Raw genomic sequence first — 19,969 nt, forward strand, 5'->3', positions numbered from 1 at the left:
CACAGGATGGGGCACCTCTCCCCCGCGACACCTCTGCCCCCTGGCCTCTCTTCCTTCCCCCCGATATCTCTCCTTCCACTCTGCGGGTTTAATCCCGGCTCGGGTAACACGTTGCATAAACCCCGGGCACACGCCGCTGCCCCGTGTCCCCGAGGGTGCCCCGGGTCACCGCCAGGCCATGGCACCACCCCGGGGCGGTGTCCGTCCGTGTGTCCGTCCCAGAGCCCACACGGTTAACGCGTCCTCGGCCCGGCCCCCCCCCGGCCATTGGCTCCCCCCTCGCAGCCCCGCAGCTATTTCTTGGCCGCCGGGCCCGGAGGTGACAGCAGGAGAGAAGAGCGCTGGTCCCCGCCGCTCGCCCAGCGCTGTCAGGGGGCGCCGGCACCCCGCACCCCGCCATGGGGGGCTGCTCCCGCAGCAGCTGGATTTTGCCCCTTTTCTTGGCTGGACTCGTCCAGCTGGGGCGAAGTGAGGAGAGGGAGAAGGTAAGAGGAGGGGGACACCCCCACGGGGCGTTCAGGGGGGTTTAGGGGCTGTGTGACACCCTGGGGACGCGCCTGTTCCCAAGGCTCTCTGCAGGACTCCCGGGGCAGGGAAGGAGCACGGTAGGTCCGTGACCTCCCCCGTCCTTTCCCCTACAATCCTGGTGCCTGGATCACGGGGACATTTTCTGAGTAAGTTCTTGCCAAGGGCCAAGAATCGCTGTCCTGGGGTTGGGGACGGAGCCATGTGTCCCCCAAGTGACCCCCTCAGTGGCAGAGCACAGGGACTTTTTTCCATGCAATGCCCGGGAGGGTTCCCCCATGTTTGGAAGCTGTGAAACCCACTGTGTCCCCACAGCCCAGCCGGTCGGGGCACTGTCATCCCCCTCCCTCAGCAGGGCTCCCCATCTTGCCATCGGGAACAAACAATCCCGCGGAACCTTCAGTCCTAGAGTGACTTCACCTCTTGCCAGCTCCCAAAATAGCCCCTCGGTGGCACTTGGCTGAGCCTGGGTACCCTGGTGGGGACAGGAGATGGGCTCCTCGGTGGGGAGGATGAAAGGATGAAGGCCCCGATGAAGGGGCTGCTCCAGCCCGACCCCCATCTCACACGGACCCCCCTGCACTGCCCCTGTCCCCCTGGGCTTCCAGGGCTGGTGGGTCCTGCTCCCTTGCCTATAGCCTCGGGATTCTGGTGCTGGCCTCCCCCTGTGCTCCGGCTGTTTTCAGCCACTCGCCTTCCTGCTGCTCCCTGTTCGGTCAACATTCCCCCAGCTGCAGCCAGACCCGGGTGCATCGGCATGCCCCAGTCAGCCTGTCCCACCACCGCGACCTTGGCTTGCCGGGGCGTGGCTGCTGCCAGCGGCATTCAGGGCAGGGGACACAATGCTGGCAGCCGTCCCCGCAGGCAGCAGCAGGGCTGGCCTCATTGCTCTGCTGGCCCTGGGGATGGGAGCGGGGTGGTCGGCAGCTCCCAGCCTGCTCCCACGGGATGCTCCTCGCCCCACAGGTGGACTGCTACCACTCGGTGACGGACACCATCTACAACTACGGGGCCCTGACCCTCGACGGGGATGAGTACATTCCCTTTGAGAGGTACAAGGGGAAGACAGTGCTCTTTGTCAACGTAGCCACATACTGAGGCCTGACCCTGCAGTATGTTGGTAAGAGTCCTGGGGGGCACGGGCCCTTTGGGGTCAGAGCAGGGCCCAGGATTGCAGCCTTTGGCACATCCCCATAGTTCATTCTGCTTTGGGGAGATGGGGAAAGGGTTAATGCCTGCTCCCCAGAGGCCAGCCTAACTGGGATGGGCCCAGGGGGTAAGTGCAGGTGTGGAGGTATGTTGGTCCTCTGCTAATCCACTTCTGGCTGTCCTTGCATGCAGAACTGAATGCACTACAAGATGAGCTGAGAAACCAGGGGGTCGTGGTCCTTGGCTTCCCCTCCAACCAGTTTGGGAAGCAGGAACCTGGCCAGAACTCAGAGATCCTCCCAGCACTTAAGTGAGTACTGTGGTGGGGGCTGTGGGACACCTCACTCTCCTGCCTCTCCTGGGGTCCCAGCCAGGTGGTAGGAGTGTAGGCTGCAGCTGCTGCTGGCTGTGGCCCACAAACAAGGGGTTTGGAGTCCTGTCAGCACCCCTGTGCATCCTGTTCCTGTGCCTCGTAGGTACGTCCGCCCAGGAAATGGCTTTGTTCCCAACTTCCAGCTGTTCCAGAAAGGCGATGTGAATGGGGCCAAGGAGCAGAAGATTTTCACCTTTCTGAAGGTGGGTGCTATGGCAAGGGGAGATGAGGGGAACGCACCCAGCTTGCTTTTTGGAGGGGCAAGGCAGTGATGCACTGGCTCCTCCTTGCAGAATGCCTGTCCGCCAGTGGCAGAGGAGTTTGGGAACCCCAACAAGCTCTTCTGGGAGCCTCTGCGGAACCATGACATCAAGTGGAACTTCGAGAAGTTCCTGGTGAGCCCTGAGGGCGTGCCCATCATGCGCTGGTACCATCGCACCAACATTGATGTTGTGAAGAGAGACATCGTGAACTACCTGAGGCTACGGCAGAACCAGCAGGAACAGGTGGACCAGTAGAGCCTCAGGCTGCTGGCATGAGGGCCAGCTTCCCCCCAGCTGCTTCCATTCCATGCCCCAGATGTTCCCCAGCAGCAGGAATCACACACTGTCCCCTCCCTTGCTCCTGTCTCTGGCACCTCCCAGTCAGGATGCTGGGCTGGGCAAGCTCGTGGCAGAGACTTCAGCAATGGCAGTGAGATGCTTCCAATACCCCCGTGTCCCACCTCCATCCCTGGTGGTGACATCTCCTGGCCTCCAGCTTGCCCCCTCCAATCCACCATCCCAGGCAGTGGGAGGATGCAGGGGCCAGCTGTCCCTGGAGCAGGAGACCACTTCTCCATGAAGGCTCAGCCCGAAAGCCCCTGGCTGGGGCGGGCCTGGCCTGATCGTGCCGAGCACGGAGCAGCTCTTCAGTGCATTCAGGCTGCCCGTGGTCCTGGCACACAGACGTGCTGCTCTCCTGGTCAGGGGTGGTTGGCCCCTCATCACTCACCACAGAAACAGAAAATAAAGGCTTTGCAAATGTGCAGCCCTGCTTGTAGGACACGGTTAAAGGGGGGTTGAGTGGGCTAGTGTGGCTAGCAAGGAGGTAGCAGCACCTGACAGAAGAAATTCCATTTTTTCCACAGTAACTGCAAACATGGACATAGCATGACAGCCCATCATTTGGGGACAGGCTGGGGAGTGAGTGAAGAGGACAGGTGGGCAAAAGGGACTGGGGGCAGGAGAAGAGACAAGTGGAATCCTGTGCCTCCTGCTGTCACAACTGTGACAGCCATGCTTACAGAAACTGGGTCATGTTGGTCTTTTTACCTCCAGAACTATTCTGTGGAGCAAGATTTGCTGTGTGCAATGTCTGTCCCCAATTGCTGTGCAATGATTGTTCCCAAGGCCACTGCTTCATGGAAAGAAGGGGGGCAGCAGGGGCTTCCCTGTCCTGGCAGAGGTGGTGGGGCAGAAGAGAGGAGGGTGAGGGGCTGAGCTCAGCACACAGAGGGAGGTGGGAGGCACGCACTTGGGCAATGGATCCTGGGGTGCCCAAGCAAGGGTGGGGTCCCCTTGCATTCAGTCTGTCGGGCTATACCTGAGCACATGGGGACCAACAGTCCTCGTATCCCTCCCTCTCCCACTCCCCATGCAGAGGCTGCCCCACAGGAAGCAGCTTTCAGGACAAAACCAGAGAGACTCAGACACACTTCAGTCCTTAAATAAATACAAAGACACCAGCCACCCTCAGGCTGGGCCAGGGCTGCGGCCAGCACTTGCCTGCGAGTGTGGGGTCTCCCACCACCGGGAGAGTCCCCGCTGTTACCCGCGCCTCCAGGGGCTCTGGATTGGGGCAGCTCCTGGGAAGCACTGGCTCCTCTTCCCTGAAGACCTGGCTTGGGTCAAAAGCAATGCCAGGCCAGGCTCCTCGTGGGGAAGGGGATGGCCGCAGGGGACTGACCCCATGCTGGCTGCCACCACAATGCCAGCTTTAGTCCCTCCTTCATGATTTCCTTGGGGGAAGGCGCTGCTGAGCCCCCCACGTGCAGCACATGTCCTTGCACAGGCCTTGGCAGCTGGAGGAAGCTCCTGGACACACACACATGGGCACATACACACACCCTACTCGTCTTCCACTGGTGTTGGAGTGTGGCCGGTCCTCGGCGTTAGGGCAATCCAGGACCTGCCTGTTCTGAGACACAACAGAGGGGTGGCACAGAGTAAGCACAGTTCTTCATTCTCCCACAAGCCCCACAGGAAGGGTGCCAGCCATGGCATGGCTGTTATTACTGAACACCAACTGCCATAACTCCACCAGCTGTTTGGGCTCAGCCTGACTTTAGGTGCTGTGGGGATGCTGGCAAGGATACAGCAGGGACCAATCCCATGGCAAAATCATCCCCTCAGCTGATGAGAGGTGGGGGTAAGGTTAAATGGCCACTGCCAGGAAAGTTGTGCCACCATCCCTCCCCCATGTGTTTAGCCAAGTGCCCCAAGTCTCAGGGTGAAGAATGGGAACCCCTGTCAGGGAGGGTCTGAGCCTTACCCAAGTCCTTGGGGACTGGTTTCACCCCGGCCACTGGTTGGGCATTCTGGCTGCGAGCCATGGCACAGGGCGGGCGCCAGGGGCACTCGGGCTGCAGGAGGAGATGGAACAGAAATAGGGAATTACCTGGGGTATGGATCATGAGGCTGCACTCTGTGATTGACTGACAGTGCGAGGAGGAGAAGGAAAGGGACTGAGCAGTCACATGCCACCAGGACACATGTGCTCAGCTCCCTGCTTTGGGACTCAGTGGCCCTGAAAGGCAGCGAGTCCCAGACCCACCCATATGTCACCGTCTGCTCTCCCTCCTGCTGGCACAGCTAGAGCCTCACCGGGGGAAAATGGTGGAAGTTCTGTCCTTGCGTGTGCTCGCCCGGCATGGCTGGCGGGTATCGGATCTGCTGCCACTCCTCGTAGCCGTGGTACATGGGGTGAGCCATGGGGGGACTGTACTGGTACTGGTACATGGGGCAGGCTGGGCCCAGCGGCCCTGGCCCTGGCTCGGGGTGCAGCCTCTCTCCAGAAGCCTGTAAGGAGCAAGTACAGAAGCTGGAGAGATCCCGAGGGCAGCCCACCACCCACCCACTGCCTCCTCTGGCAGCTCTGCCCAGGGAGGGTTTCTTCCCTACCTGTTTGTGCTGTTTCAGCAGCTTCTTCAGCTTCTCTTTCTCCTCCTTCTCCCTCTGGCAGTCGTCTTTGGAGGCTCGCAGCTGGGAAGGAAGAGGGGTTAGTGCAGAGCCCACCTGGCCACCCCCAATCTTCATGGGTTAAGGTTGCTGAGGGAATGCCTGCACCAGTCTCCAGACCCCCAGGAAAGGTGCAGAAAGAGATGAATGAAAGGAGATGCTCTGGCAGTGACAAGCAGCAGAATAAACACACCTCTAGCCTTCCTGTCCTCTTCAGCCCCTACTCTTAGCATGTACAGGGACTCTGACACTGGGGATGAGCATTTCTGAGACACATGCAGTTGACACAGGGCTCCCAGAGTGCTGCTAGTAGCACTCAGTGCTGCTTACCTGGTTGTTGGAGAGGACCAACTGCTTCTGCAGCTTTTCCAGCTGCTGCTTCAGCTCCTCCTTCTCCTCATTCATCCTCTCCCTATCACTCCGTTCCCGTTGGAAGTCTTCCTCAAAAATTTTCACCTGGCAGGAAGGAAGAATGTGGGTGCACCTGGCAGAGGGCAGACACCTCCCCTAAGCAACCCCATCACTGTGCTGTCATCCTTGACTCCACTGGCCATGCCAAGCTGAGCTGGTTCCATGGCCTGTAGCTGCAGTCCTTAAGATTAATCCTGGAGGATGCTGAGTTGGGTCCCCAACCTCCACCACCCCAGCACTGACACCTGCCCGGCTGCTGCTGGCACAGAGGGCTCTTTGCTGTGCAGATTCAGGCCATGTATTTCCTTGCCTGTCCCCAATGGCTCTGTGTCCTGTCCTACCTGCTGTTTGAGTAGCTCATTCTGGGTCAGCAGCTCCTGCTGTGGCAGCTTCCCTGCTGGCTCCATGGCAAAGATGGGTGGTGGAGAGGCTTGGACGTTCAGGGCCTCTTCTAGTGCCTAGACAGGAAGAGGAGGGAGCAGGGTCAGAGCAAGTTCAGGGCTCAAGATGTCACTGGAGGACCCTGCCGCAAGTTCAGGGCTCAAGATGTCACTGGAGGACCCTGGGCATGTTCTCAGTGTGGGAAGTGGGCACAGGCAAGGAGGACAACAGACCCTCCTTAAAGCTCCCTTCCTCAGAGCCCAGAGGGATGTGGCAAGTCTGTGGTGGTCATACAAGTGGTAAGTCTGACACGAGTATCTGACCGGGCAAGAGTGGGTTATCAGGGTCAGTTTTGGATTTTGGAGAGAGTTGAAGAGACTGGAGAACATTAAAGACATTTCACAGAGAGGGGTTGTACCCTGGGCCCCACCTTGTTCAGCCTCTGGATCTCCTTCTCCTGGTATTCCCGCTGCCTGGTGACAGGAGCCAGCTGCTCCTGCAGGAACCGCATCCTCTGCTGCAGGTCCCTCACCTCCATGCCCAGCCTCTCCTTCTCTGCCTGCGGGACCAGGGGGGAAGAGATCAGCCAGGGCAGGGCAACAGGGCTGGCAGTTCCCTGTCACCCTTCCCAAGGGACTTGCCTCCTCTGTTTCGATCCGGGACTTGGCCAGGAGCAGCTTGCGGTCAAAATCTCGTTGCTTTTGTTCCCGCTCTGACTCCAGCTCGGTCACTGCCCTGCGGGCCTCAGCCAGCTCCTGGTGTAGGTCTGTGACCTGCCAGAAGAGAGTGGGGGTGTTGGCCTGCAAGGACCCACATGGGGGGAAAGGAGCTACAGGCAGCCCCCAAACCTCCCTACACCGTGTCCTCTGAGTCCCCACAGCCAGCCCCCAGCAGAAATGTGCCCCCAGCCCTACCTTCTGCTCATACTTCTGCTTCATGGAGCGGAAGTGCTGATCCCATTGTTTGTTGACCTCCAGCAGCTGCAGGGAGAGAGGGATGGCTGAACAGGAGCCAAAATCCTGCTATGAACCAGCTGTGGTGGTCCCCAGCAGAATCCTGTCACGAAAGCACTTTGGGGACCAGCTGGATGGAGATCCCAGCTCCAGCAGTGCTTCCCTGCAGCTCTGAAGCCCTGACCCAGTCTTTCAGTCCCATCCCAGCCATGTGCCCCCTCTGCCCACTCCCCGCCTCCTTAGTGGTGCCTCCCTCCCAGCCTGGTCCTCACCTCCCTGCGCTGGTGCTCCAGGATCTTCACCTTCTTTTCCTTGGCCTCCAGCTCTTCTCTGCCCGGCGCCTTCTCCACCATGGCCCCGCTCTGCTGGAGGCGCATGGGGGGGACCCTCAGGCTTTTTGTGGAGGCTGTGCCCAAGGCTGGCCAAACTCAAGCCAGTTCCCCTCCCACTGCCTCCCCCATCCCCTTGAGACTCTCAGAAGTCCTGCTGGTCATACTGGGACAAACTGGGGCTCGATTAAATGAGGCCATCTTTGCTGATGTATCAGCGGGCTCCCTGCCTCCTTCCCAGTCCTCTCCAAGGAGATGCTGCCTCCTCACCTGCTGCTGCTCAGCAGCTTCCCTCTTCCCATTGTCCTGGCTGCTCAGAGTCACCATCCTCCGGAGCTCCTGGTTCTCACACCTGTGGAACCACAGGAAGAGATGGGTCAGCAGGAAGAAGCTTCCAGAACAGCCTGTCCCCATCCACACAGCCCACCCTCACCTGAGCTTCTCCAGAGCCTGGTTTCTCTGCTCCAGGTCGTGCTCCAGCTTGGTGCGCAGCTCCTTGTTCTCACTGTGCAGGGTCTCACACAGCGTCTGCAGGGTGAACACTGCCAGCATGAGGACCACGGCCAGCCCTGGGCTACCCACACCTCCCACCAGGTCACACTAAGGAGGTGGGTGTCCACCTCAGGGTGGGCAGGAGGGGTTTGCTGGGAAAAAACAGAAGGGGGAAAATCTCCATGAAGTGCCAGGCCAGCCCTCGCTCACCTGCAGGAAGGATGTTCTCTGCTCATTCTTGTGCACCTTGGAGGCCAAGCGCTTGAGCTCGGAGGCCATGTAGCCCATGCGCACAAAGACCTGGTCCTTGCTGGCCTCCTTGGCACAGCCACTCAGTGTGTTCTCCAGTTGCTGCAGCTGGGGCAGCAGGTTGGCATCCTCAGTTGGTGGCTGCTCCAAGTCCTGGGAACGGGGATCAGGTGTGGTCAGACAAGTTCAAGGAGTATTGTAAAGTTCCTCTTGGGGCAGATCAACTTTATGTCCCAACCAGCGCTGTGGTGGAGAGCTGGGCCAGCACCAATACACTCTGCAGCACCTCTTAGTATGCTGAAAAACTGTGTCAGCTTTGTAAAGGTCTGATTCCCAGCTGCTGGATATGGCACACCAAGTCCCTGGGTGAAGGAGGACATGCAGCAGCCCATGGAATCCCTGTGCCCCTTGGCAGTCTGAGCAGAACACACTCTCAAATCGCTGACAGCAATGAAGGCATCTCCACCCTTGGTCTCTTCTCCACCTGAGCTCTTCCCATCTGCACTGAGACTAAAAATCCCAGCTTCTGACACTGTCCTCTCTACAGACACCCTGCTCCATGCTGTAAGTGGTGGTGGTCTTACCCCAATTCCCATGCTCTCCTTCAACCTGTCCTACTTCTGTGCTTCCTGATACTGTGGCACGCCAAGCACCAGGCACCCGAACCCTTTGGCAGGTGACAGCCAAGTAGGTGACGCATGGGATTTAAACAGCCTGGAAAGCCCAGGTCAGGACACACCCATCAGTGTCAGGGTGTACCCTGCCCATGGGGAGTGTCCCCAGGAGGTTTATGCTCCTCTAGTATAGTTGGTTAACTCCTCCATAGCTTAGGACGTGCCACTGGCACAGCAGCTGGCACACGTGGCACTGCTGGGAGGAGCTGGGGATGTACTGGCACACCTACACCTGCTCCCAGCCACACTGACTCACCTGCTGCCTGTGGGAATGCCCAGATTGCACCACAGGGCAGCCCAGTGTGTCCCCAGCACTCTGACCCTGAAATTTACAGCCCCAAACCTGCTGTGGAAGGGTGTGTGTGGGGCACAGCACAGCCAGCTCCTCCCACCCATGTCCTGTCCCACCCTGCTGGCTCGGGAGGACCCAAGATGGGAGAATCTGGGTGTGAGCACAGGATTTGGACTCTGCTCAGGCATCAGCAGCTAGTGTCCAAGCAGATCCCATTCTGTTCTCCATCACCTCATAGCTGAACCCCAGAAGCACACAGTAAAACTCAACCCCTCCAAGAGCCTCTCTGGCCAATGCAAACAGGGATGTGCAAGGAGAGCATCTCCTCTTACTGGTACCATGTGGTGCCAGCTGATGTTCATTCCCCTTGGACTCCCCATCCTTTCTCCCCTCCATTTCAGCACACAAAATATCAGAGGAGGACAGGATGGGGCAATGACATGACAGTCAGGAGGACATTCAGGGGGCAGCAAATGGAGCATACAGAGGTGTTTTGGCTAGAGCAGACCCTCTCAGCAATGACATGGCTTGGAGGCCTGGTCCTCCCACCCAGTGGGGGCACCAGCTGAACATCAGAGCATCACCGACAGCCACTTGCATTGTCACAGCTCTTTCTGTCACTGCTATGTGGCATCTGCAGACATTGGTGTCCCATCTGGCTGAGGCTGCTTCACTGGACCCTCACCCAGGCCCAGTCAGGCCAGTTGTATTTGGGGAAGGATCCATGTCCAGTTTATCCCTCCTCTGTGGTTTGCCCAAGGCCTGCCTTGACATGGGTCAGCCAGCCCTGCTGGCGCCTGCCTAGGCACAGAAGTGCAGCCCTGCACACCCTAAACTCCTGACACTGGCTTGACTCCTCAGCCCCCAACCCCGAATTCTGTAGTCACGAGGGTCACTCAGTGCTCTCCTGGGGAAACCCCTGTGCTTCCATGGCAACGATCTCAAACTCTGAGGAGGATCCCTGCAAGGGGAGGGCAGCCAGGTCAGAGCTGCCCAGGGAATGGCAGCCCAAGATGCCCACAACACAAAGAGAGGGATCACCAGGAGTACAGCAGGGGAGCTGACCCCTCCTTTCAGGTTCATCCTTATTTCTAGAGGCTAAAGGCTGCCTCTTTTTGCTTTAATTAGATGCACAGTGCCTCCCTCTCCAGCCATGCCAGCACCAGCTTCCACATCCAGCAGACTCACACTCGGAGGTGATTTCCGTGCTTCCACATCCGGCTGGGCACTGCCTGGGGCTGCCCGTACAAAGCTGGGATCAGGGCCGACGGCTGCGGAGAGGGGAGAGGATGCAGCCATGAGCCTTTTGGAGAGCAGGGCCTCTCTCCACCTGGCACAGGGATGCAGGACAGGCACTGGTGGATGATTTCTACCCCACCTATGGGGATGTGACAGAAACCTCCTTTTAGCAGGGAGGATGGCATGATATACTCCAGAGATAACACGGCTGTAAGGGACCTACATTAAAGTCTCTTGCAAAGCCTTTCCCTTCCCCCAAACTCAGAATTCTGAGACATCAGGTTACTCCTCCCACATGAACCTCACATCTCCTACCTCCAGTTTCCACTAAGTTCTCCAAGGAAGATGATCCAATCAGCATTTTGTTGTCCTTCACGAGGTCCTCTGCCTTCTGCCGCAGCTTGGATGCCTCAACCTGGGACTCCTCCAGAAGCTCTCCTGTTGTGGGCAACAGAAGGATGCTCAGCCTCCTTCCCTGAGGGCCTGTCCTGCAGTGGGCCCATCCACCAAAAACCCTGTCTGGCTGGAGCAGTGCCCACAATAGTCCTCCTTAATCTGGAAACAACTATTCTGGGATAAATCCAACAGCAAAGCTGGATCAGTGGCCCGCTGGTTTCAGAGATCCTCATGCTGACACACAGAGGACTGGTTACAGGAGGCAGAAGGCACCACTGTGGCTCTCAGAGGTCTCTGCTCCTCAGAAGAGACAAATTTAAGCCTGGGTGATGGACTTACAGGTCTAACTTCCCCACTTTGGGGTCTGGCATGAACAATGCAATCCTTTCCTGATGAGGGGGGGCTGTTGTCACACCAATGAGTCCCTGGCCCAGGTAAGGGCATGGTGACACAACGGGAATCACGAGGCAGGTGGAAATTCAGCTGCAGAAGCAGGACTCAAAGGAGGAAGCTGGCTCACGAGACAGAAAGCAAAACTGGGGGTGGCAGCGGGGGAAGGCTGACAAGGAGAAGAAAGAGGGTGGCCCAACTCAGCTGGAACATTTCAACACCAGCACGTTCCTGCTGTCGCAGGGAGCAGTCAACATCAGGTTCCTTGAGAAACACCTGGGAAAAGCCCTTGGCCCAACAGGGCTTGCAGGAGGTGGGGATTTTCATCAAAAGCAGAACAGCTCCCAGCACACATGAACTCCAAGGAGCTGTCCTTGCTTCAGCGCTTGACTTTTCTTTCCAGCCATTTATTCCACCACCAAACACCCCAGAAGTTCAGCAAAATTCTTGCTCCCTCTGCATCGCTGTGTGAAAAAGCTCAAACATCCTGCTCAGCCCTCTAGGACAGAGAGAGCTTTGCTGCTCCCCCGGTGCCAAAACCCCCAGCTTCTACCAGCACCCTTCCTCAACCAAGCAAAAAACCCCTGGCTTTCTGGGCACAGGCTGGGCTGCCCCAAAGGCAAATCTCATCCCCCTGGCACACAGCAGTTACCGATAGACTTGATCCCTTGCATCTTCTCCTTCAGCCGGGCGTTCTCCTCCACCAGCCGCTCCAAGGCCGTGGATCCATTCTCCTCTGAGCTCCCACCAGGGTCATAGATATGATAGGGTCCTCTCCCATCCATGCCTGCTGTTCAGTCGCCTACCTCCCAGCCAGGCATCCCTGCAAGGCAATGGAGCACGGTGTCACCTTCCTCTGGCTCCAGATGGTGCCACAGTCCCCTGGTCCCAACTGTATGGGGATCAAGGGTGCTGTGCTGGTGTCTTACTGCTTGCCAGCCAACAAGTGACCCAGGTGAAGGCACTTCCCCCTCCAGCCCTGCTTGGGGCAAACATGTCAGGGTGACTCACAGCCATGAGAACTGTCACACGAGAAGGCATCACCAGCAGCACCACTTGGGGCTAAATCTCACCCATGAAGGGTGCTGGAGTCATAGAGAAGGCTGCAACCCCTGGCTGCTGCATCCCAGGAGAGATGGAGACACAGGCCAGGAGCATTCACCCACAGCAGAGCAAACCTGGGCACTGTCACCAGGGCATCCTGCCCAACATATGGGATTTCTGGGCTGCATAAAGGCTAGTGAGGGGCTGTTTGGGGAGGGGCAGTGTCCGCAACTTCAAAAGCCTTAACCAGCAGCTGGGGGATGTTTGGGCTGTACTGGGGGAGTGAGCCCCAGGAGCCAGGCAGGGACTCACTCTGTCCTCCTCCTCAGCCAGAAAAACCAGCTGCCAGCAGCACGACTTCCTGAACTGGGCACAGGAAACATCCGGGCATGTGCTGGGAGCAAAGCCCAAGGAGACAAAACATCAGCAAGCAGTATGCTATCTGCTTTTCCAATTTCTTGCACTTGGGGGTGGCCTAAGGCCTCCCCCTTGTTGAAGTCTGGCCTGGGGACAGCTGGGGCAGGATCCTGGCTCCAGGTCTCACCCATCTCCTGGGGGGATAAAGCAGCTGCTGTGAATCACAGCACAACTGATCAGAACTATCCCCCCTGATGCCAGCTTGTTAGGACATGGAGCAGAGCAGCAGCTGTGAAGGTCCTGGTGCCAGCTGAAGCTGGGATGCTGCCTGGGGGCACAACAGGAGCACCCCAAAGTGCTCTTCTTCTAGCCAAGACAGCTGGTAAGCAGGAGGGTGCTGAGAGGAGCCATTTAGAAAGGGGAAGGGGGTAGCCTATACCTGAAACTATGTCAACCTCAGACTAATGCTCATACCATGAGTGATCCAGGCTGATCTCCAATTTAAATGACCTGCCTGCCAGGGAGTAGCAGGGACTTTCCAGATGACAACTGCCACCTGGCAGCATCCACAACTGAAGCAGTAATTAATGCCTGCCTCAGCGACAGGGAATTGGGACTGCCCTTAGCAGCACTCTGCTAAGGTGTGTCTCATCATCCTCCTGCTCCGTGAGCGCTGCCAAACCCCCCATTGTCTCTGGCTCCTTTATTGGGAGCTGGTGACCTTGTCACAAGCAGCTGGAACTGCCCAAACTGTGGTGGTTTGGGGTGAGCTGAGGAGAGGCTATTCCTGGAGCCCAGAGCAGCTGACAGGAAGCTGTGGAATAATCAGGGCCATTTCCAACCTGTGGGTCCCAGCAATGTCAGCACTGTCACAGCCAGTCTTAAATAGAGGGCAGGTTTGGATTAGGAATTAGGGAGAGATTATTTACTGCAAGGGGGTGAGGCACCAGAACAGGCTGCCCAGAGCAGCTGTGGATGTCCCATCCCTGGAAGTGATCAAGGCCAGGTTGGATAAGCCCAGCACACAGCCCAGTGGGACCCTCATGGCTGGGAAATGCCATCACCTGTGGCCATGCTACCTGCCTGGCCAGCCTGGCAGAGGATGGGGATTGTGTCACAGGCTTGCTGGGGACCCGAGTCTGCTTCTCACAGCTGTCCAGTCACCACATGCTGCTCTAGACCTGGGGCTCTGGAAGGAGCTGGGTACCAAACCCACCCTGCAGTGACCATCTTGTGGGGCACCTGCATCCTGCACTGGGATGAGCCCAGGGATGTGTCAGGGAAGTCAGAGAGAGGAAGAAGAAGAGGGAAGAGCTGCCCTCTCCTGTGGTACCATCTCCCCATGTGGCTTGGAAGCAGCCTGAAATACCAGTCCTCATTCTCTTAATGCCAGATCCCAAACCTGGAGGTTTTTTGCCTTGTCCCATAGCATATGGGAGGTACCTGTCCCCTGTGCATCCCTGCAGGAATCCTTCAGAGTCCAGCAGTACTGACCACCCTGCCAAACAGCAGAGCTCACTCACAGTGATCCTGTATTCTCCCAGATGGATGGAGCCACAGATATTCCCTATGATATTCCCTATTCCCAAGACTCTATCAAGAACTCTTCTACTCAAGGTCTGTACGCTATCAGGGAGATTGTAGCAGAGAGACCACAGGAGCTGTTTTCAAACAACAGCTGCAGAGAGGAACTGGACTATCTCCAGCTGACCGAAGCACAGACCAGCCGCAAATTCACCAGCAAACAATAGGCAGCAAGAGGGAGGGGTTTCCACAGCATTACAAGCTACCACTGGGGACAGGGTGGATGTTCCTGGAGTGGAGCCACAATCTAATTTCTGCAAGGAGCTGCTGGAACAGAGGTCACTCTGGGGACCAGAAACCAAGTCATTAATCTCAGTCTTGGTTTGTTGTGTTGTTTTTTTTTCCCCTTAAGAGTTCTGACACGTGAGATTTACAGTGAAAAATCTAATTTCAATAAAAACATGAGGGGAGGAGAGAGGGGATCATATATCAGCACCTAATGGTGGTTAGATACACAAAGAAAACACACTCCAGCAGAAACCACCAAACCACCAGAAAACACTTCCCTCTTTGCCAGTCAACAGTTCTGAAGGTGATCTGACAGTATTTCACAGCCCTGGGGCCTGAGGGTCAGGCTCAGACCACGGCTACCTGGCTGCAGCTCACTGGCTCCACGCCCAGCCGCTGTCAGAGATTGTCAGACAGGCACCTGTGGGCATTGCTGGTTCCATGCAGGACACCAAGACCTTTAGGTAGCAAATTTTTATGGCAACTCAGCAAAAGTAGAGAATGAGAATGTGAGTGGGCAGGGGAGATTCACGGGCAAAGATGAAAGCAGAGTGGTGTTTAAATAGCTGTGCTGTGGCTTGGGAGTGAGCTGGAGCTGTCACTGCTGTCACCCAGAACAACACACACCACTGACCCAGCCATCAGTGTACCAGCCATGCAGAAGGATGCGATTCCTACTTCAAAATTACTGAAGATACCAAGGCTTAGGATGTCAAGCCTGTGCAGGAGGGGCTGGCACTGCTGGGGGTTTGCTTTGGGCAGTGACCCCAGGGTGGGGAGCAGCCTCCCAGAGCTGCAGGCTTGGCAGCCCTTCAATTCCCATCCTGTGATAGCCCAGCCCTAAGGAGAAGGGGGTTTTCCTTACTCCTGTGCACAGCATTCACAGGAAGCCTCCTCCGCACCAAGATCACAGGAGGTGAAAGCAAATCCCTGCAGGCTGCCAGCATAATTTTCCCATGATTGAGGCTGCTGGGTCCCCAGCATGCCTCCTCAGAGGGAAAGCAAAAGCCACTCAGACACCATGGAATGACCTTTTTTGTTTGTTTGTTGATCACTTTACTGGAAAACACTGTAGCCCTCAGACTGGTTTTCTTCCACAGGTCTCCAGCAGTTTCCCAAACAAGGGAAAATCATTCCTGGACTGTTGGACTAGTGTCATTTGCAGGAAAGCAAAAGTAGAGTTGGGTTTAGGAGGCAGCAATAACAAGGCTTTTTGGGCAGTGTGGTCCACTGGGCTGGAAGTAATATAAGAGGAAAGCAGGCATTGCAGGGCTCAGGTCTCAAAGGGAAAGGTCTGAACCTCCACTTGCAGTGTGTTCCTTTCCAGCCAGTTTAGCCACAAAGGGTGGGAAAGGCAAGAGCCCTACCCAAAATACAGCAGATATTATAGATGTCCCCCAGTCAGAAATCCCACTCTTCCCTCAAAAACCCACCTCCCGAAGACACTTCATGAAACAACCTGCTTCTGATGAGGCTACTCACAAAGAAAACAAAGCATTTCCCTGGGTCTGCCAGCTTTACAAACATGGGTAACCACACACAGCTGCATCCTCGGGATGGGCCCAAGCTTCAATACAGGCAGGACACACAGCCAGGCATGGTGGTGCTCTCCTGGCAGCATGGGAGGGGGATTTATGCAAGACCTCATCTTCTGCTACAAAGACATCTGGCTCATTCTGCCTGCTCCACTTCTCCCTGCAGAGCTCAGCAGCATCATGGCTGCTTGTCACAGCACTCCAAAGCAGAACAAGGCACAGCCACCCCACTCCTTGTAGCTTTTTTCTTGTTTGCAATCTTCTCCTGTCCGACTTGGTGAGCTTCAGCTGGCAACAACCAAGCCAGTAGCAGATAGCGACACCACAAAACTACACCAGCGAAGTGCCACCCAAAGTGTAAGAACTGCTGCTTTAAAACAAAATCTGCAATGCCACAAGAGTAGATAGTTCAGTTTCCTCCACCCACCAGAGTTTTGTACCAGCTGCTGGCAAGCAACAACCCACGGCCCTGTGCTAAATAGATCTGCCTGGCGTAGGTCGGGCTGAAAGGGTGTTGCGGGATTTCTTGCAGAACCAGGAATGATGCCAAAGGCAGCAAAAAGCCTCTCCTGTTTTCTTGTTGCTTACTTCACCTCACCACAGAGACAGCTCTCAAGGACGTGCCTGGTTGGAGCCTTCTTGTCTCCAGAATTCATCCCAGCACCCAAAGTCCAGTCTCTGGAACACTTCAGCTGACAGTACTCTCCATGAAATGTGCACTCCAAAATGTGCACTCCTCCCATTTCCCCAAGTGTTGGGAATAACTCCTCCAAGTGATGGGAATAACCCATCCAAGTGATGGGAACAACCAGCTCAAGGGAAAAGATCGGATTTGACTTGAACAGGGGGCAACTTCTGTGCCAGGGACACAGGAACATGATAACAAGATCTGAGAGATGCACATCCCTATGAGTCCCACCTGGAGCTATTCTCACCTAAAAGCAGCAGTGACAGCACCTTTTCTATATTTTTCTCTCTGATCTCCGCGAGGGAAGAGAAAGCTGTGCCTCGCTCCCAAAAGAGGAGGACGCTGCCATCCCTGCTCCAGCTATTCCAGCCTCTGTACCAGCATCCGATGCTGACACACACGGTTGGACCAGAGGGAAAAAGTCAAAGGGAAAGGAAAACAGCACGAACAGGAGAGTCCTTGAGGCCATGGCCGCCCTAGTTCCCCACGGAGGGGGCCACAAACCGGCCCTGCCCGGGAGGGATCGCACACCAGGGACAGTGGGGAGGAGATGCGTGGGCCCGGGGAAACGCCGGGGTTGTGCAAGGCGGGGCGAGGGAGGAGCGGGGCCGCCCCGGGGAGCCAGCACCGCCCGGGGGACTGGGGGACCCCCACCCGCACCCCGCCGAGCCTCCTCGTCCCCCGGGCACCGCCGGGAACACAGACACACAGACACCAGCCCGTCCCCGGGGATGGGGCGGCAGACCCGCCCTGGCCGGGAGAGGGAAACTGAGGCACGGCACGATCAGCGCGACAGCCCGCGACACCGGGCGGCTCCGGGGCAAATCCCCGGGGGATGGCGCGGCCCCGACTCCCTCCGGGATCTCACCGCGGCCACCCGAACGCCCCGGGAACCGGCCAGACACGGACAATGCGCAGCCCCGATCCCGGCAGTTCCCTCCGGCCTGGTCCCCTTCGCTGTGGCGGCGCGACCCCGGTGCCCCGTAAGACCCCGGTGCCCCGGGCAGGGCTCCTGTCTGCGGGGGCGCCGGGGCCCCGCAGCGCTCCGAGCTCACCTGCCGTGCGCCCCACGGCGGGGCTGCCGCCGGGATCGGGATTGGGGTCGGGATCGGGGTCTCGGTGCGGGTCCCTCCGCTCCGCCACCAGCACCGCCACCGCTGGGTCCGCCTCCGGGAAATTCCCAGCCTGACTGACAGGCGGGACAGCCAATCGGCGCGCGGCGGGGGCTATAAAGGGGAGGGCTGGGCGGTGGTGGAGCTGGTGCTCGTCATGGCGGAGCTGTTGTCCTTGTTTCTGTCTCCTGGGGGTTCCTTGGGCCTGCACCGGGGTCCCACCCGGCTTAGTGGGGCTTTGAGGAGTGGCATCAGCCGGCCTGCGACTCCTTCCTGCGGGAGGTTGCGCTCGTAGGAGAGCGGCGAGGCCGAGCCCTTCAGCGGCTCCCCGGCTTGTGCAGACACAAAATGGCGGGGCCGAGGGGGCTCCTGGCGTCCCCTCGGCGTGGGGAGCAGTGGCTGAGGGGAGGCTGTGCTGAGGCGCTCTGGTGGCCTCGGCCCCGGGAAGGAAGAGGGTGGCGGTGCCGGTCGGCTGAGGCTGACGTTTCTCTGAGGCAGGGAGAATTCCCCACCGAGCCGCCAAGTTAATGTTTAAGTGAGGAAATTCCTCCCTCAAACCGAAGCCTGTATTCCAGGGATCCTTTTCCTCTGCGCTGCTGCTGGAATTGTGCTGTGGTGAACCACTGAAATCAACCAGAGCGGCACCAAGCACAGGCAACACCTGGGTTCACTCTGCTCTTCAGGACTGCTCAAAAGTTACCTGATTTTCTTTCTTCTGTTGGTTTTGCCACAGAGAAAAGGTGTTTGGTTTTTATTAAATACACGTGTAAATAAAAGCAATGAACCAGGAGCGAAGAAATCCTGCTGTAAGCAGTTGTGCTGCTCTTTGCCTGTACTCCAGACGTCCTCCTTAGGTGACCGGGTGCTGGGTTCATCAAGGTCCTTCACTGGAGATCAAGCTGCTTCCAGCTGCCCCAGTCCTGGCTTCTTATTCAGCTGTACTCACACAGCTCCACCACTCCTTGGGAATTTGATGTTTTGGTTCGTAAAAATTAAAACCCCAGAAACTCCTTTTCCTGACTGCCCTTTGCTGGCAGCAGGATGTCACCCTGGCAGCCTGGCTGGGTTGTGAGAGCTCAGCGCTGATGGGACCCTGATGCGCTCTTTGTGCTCGTGTCTGAAGTCTCAGCTGGGGATGAGAGGGAAAGACCCCACACGTACCCAACATCTTCCCTTTTGTTCCCTGGAAGTCTTGTTTTACCCCAACAAGAAGCCCAGTGCTGTTCTATAAACCCTCAAGAAAACCTGTCTTCAAAGCTAAATGCAGTCCCACAGAACCAGAAAACACCTTTGTTTATATATTATTGCTTCAGCCTACATGAAATAATGCTTATTTCTCTGAGGAGCAAAAGGGGTGGTTTGGTTTTGCAGCACCCCTAAAGCTGCCTGCCTTCCCCTCACCATCCCGGGAGTTCTCGCACCGAGAAAAATCATCGCGCTACTCACCAGGCTGAGTCCTGGAGGGGCTGGGGGGGAGTGAGAGCCCTTCAGAGCGGGAGCTCTGTGCCTGCAATCCCCAAATGCAGGAAGGCTGGCCCAGCTGAGCTTACTTTTAGGCATGGAGAAGGGGAATTCCCCATGATGGAGGTCCCAGACAGCCTCTGTGTGGTTTTGATAGGGAGCCAGGCACCACTTAAAGGGCTCTCCTGTGCCGTTCCTCCCAGGGGCCTGTGTACTGTGTCAGGTATTAGTCAGCAAAAAGGGGTGGGGGGAACTGTTTTGAAGGCTGTGATTCACTTTTGGTTAACTGAAGAGCCTCGTTACATCATTTTCCTTGCCTGGTTTCTGGGTAACTTCACTGGGATTGCAAACATGTGCTTTTCCTAAGAGAAACTGCTGCATCTGGCAAGAGGCATTGTTGTTCCACATGTATTTCCATCTCATCCTTGTCCCTATCTGGAGTCAAAACAGGATGCATCTTCCTGGGGGAGCAGGAAAGAGCTGGGTCTGTTGATGGAAGTGCACAGGTGATGGTTTTCCTGAGTTGCAGAGAATCCCTGGAAACCATCCACCAGGAAAACTGGAGGTCAGAACCAAGGCTGGAGCCAGCTGGTGCTGGAATAAACACCAAGGCTTTAAATGTTTCTATTTTATAGAGGCTGATTCCAGCTCCCCACCTCCTTGCCAGCAGGTACAGTTGTACCTGGCAGGGTGTTTGGTCTACACTTGCCAGGTGTGAACTGCAAGACCTCAAGAGGGCCCAGCTTTGGTCCATCTGATTTGGATGGCAGGAGTGTGAGTGCTGGGCAGGAGGGTGAGGAGCTGTGGATCTGGGGTCTGCCTGCACCTGCAAACCTGTGGATGACATACCCTCACTCGGTGCCTCTCCACCTCTCTAGCCAGATGCTCT

The 19,969-nt window shown here is 57.0% G+C and overlaps 2 protein-coding genes across 7 annotated transcripts; one reads left to right on the top strand and one right to left on the bottom strand.

Annotated features, from left to right (window-relative positions):
• Nucleotides 1-309: 309 nt before the first annotated feature.
• LOC117003380 (glutathione peroxidase 3-like) lies at nt 310-3,076 on the top strand. The gene is made up of 5 exons (XM_033073287.2): nt 310-485; nt 1,492-1,645; nt 1,867-1,984; nt 2,151-2,250; nt 2,341-3,076. Exons 1-5 carry the CDS (start codon nt 399-401, stop codon nt 2,563-2,565), a joined length of 684 nt encoding a protein of 227 aa, XP_032929178.1. The 5' UTR covers nt 310-398; the 3' UTR covers nt 2,566-3,076.
• Nucleotides 3,077-3,738: 662 nt separating this feature from the next.
• LOC117003379 (TNFAIP3-interacting protein 1-like) lies at nt 3,739-19,219 on the bottom strand. Of its 6 annotated transcripts, none has more exons than XM_033073281.2 (17): nt 19,066-19,219; nt 11,724-11,894; nt 10,601-10,723; nt 10,235-10,317; nt 8,042-8,233; nt 7,773-7,867; nt 7,610-7,691; nt 7,283-7,375; nt 6,972-7,037; nt 6,699-6,830; nt 6,488-6,616; nt 6,018-6,134; nt 5,596-5,721; nt 5,209-5,289; nt 4,912-5,106; nt 4,580-4,670; nt 3,739-4,220 (listed from the first exon to the last, which is right to left on the bottom strand). In XM_033073281.2, the coding sequence occupies exons 2-17, from the start codon at nt 11,854-11,856 to the stop codon at nt 4,156-4,158; spliced, it is 1,803 nt and encodes a 600-aa protein (XP_032929172.1). In that variant the 5' UTR covers nt 11,857-11,894; nt 19,066-19,219; the 3' UTR covers nt 3,739-4,155. The 6 variants fall into 6 exon arrangements, with proteins under 6 accessions (XP_032929172.1, XP_032929173.1, XP_032929177.1 ...); XM_033073282.2 differs by lacking the exon at nt 19,066-19,219 and adding an exon at nt 17,563-17,703 and having other exon boundaries at nt 7,283-7,372; XM_033073286.2 differs by lacking the exon at nt 19,066-19,219 and adding an exon at nt 17,563-17,703 and having other exon boundaries at nt 3,739-4,225; nt 7,283-7,372.
• Between the last annotated feature and the right edge of the window lie 750 nt (nt 19,220-19,969).

The sequence above is a fragment of the Catharus ustulatus genome, chromosome 15, assembly GCF_009819885.2.
Source record: "Catharus ustulatus isolate bCatUst1 chromosome 15, bCatUst1.pri.v2, whole genome shotgun sequence".
Lineage (NCBI taxonomy): Eukaryota > Metazoa > Chordata > Aves > Passeriformes > Turdidae > Catharus > Catharus ustulatus.

What these genes read in the sequence shown, in the direction of transcription:
- LOC117003379 (XM_033073281.2), bottom strand. Translation starts at nt 11,856, where the DNA reads ATGGATGGGAGAGGACCCTATCATATCTATGACCCTGGTGGGAGCTCA. An exon ending in ATGAGCTACTCAAACAGCAG is followed by an intron (nt 5,722 to 6,017) that starts GTAGGACAGGAC and finishes CCTTCCTGCCAG; the next exon opens with GTGAAAATTTTTGAGGAAGA. An exon ending in ACCAGTCCCCAAGGACTTGG is followed by an intron (nt 4,221 to 4,579) that starts GTAAGGCTCAGA and finishes GTCTCAGAACAG; the next exon opens with GCAGGTCCTGGATTGCCCTA.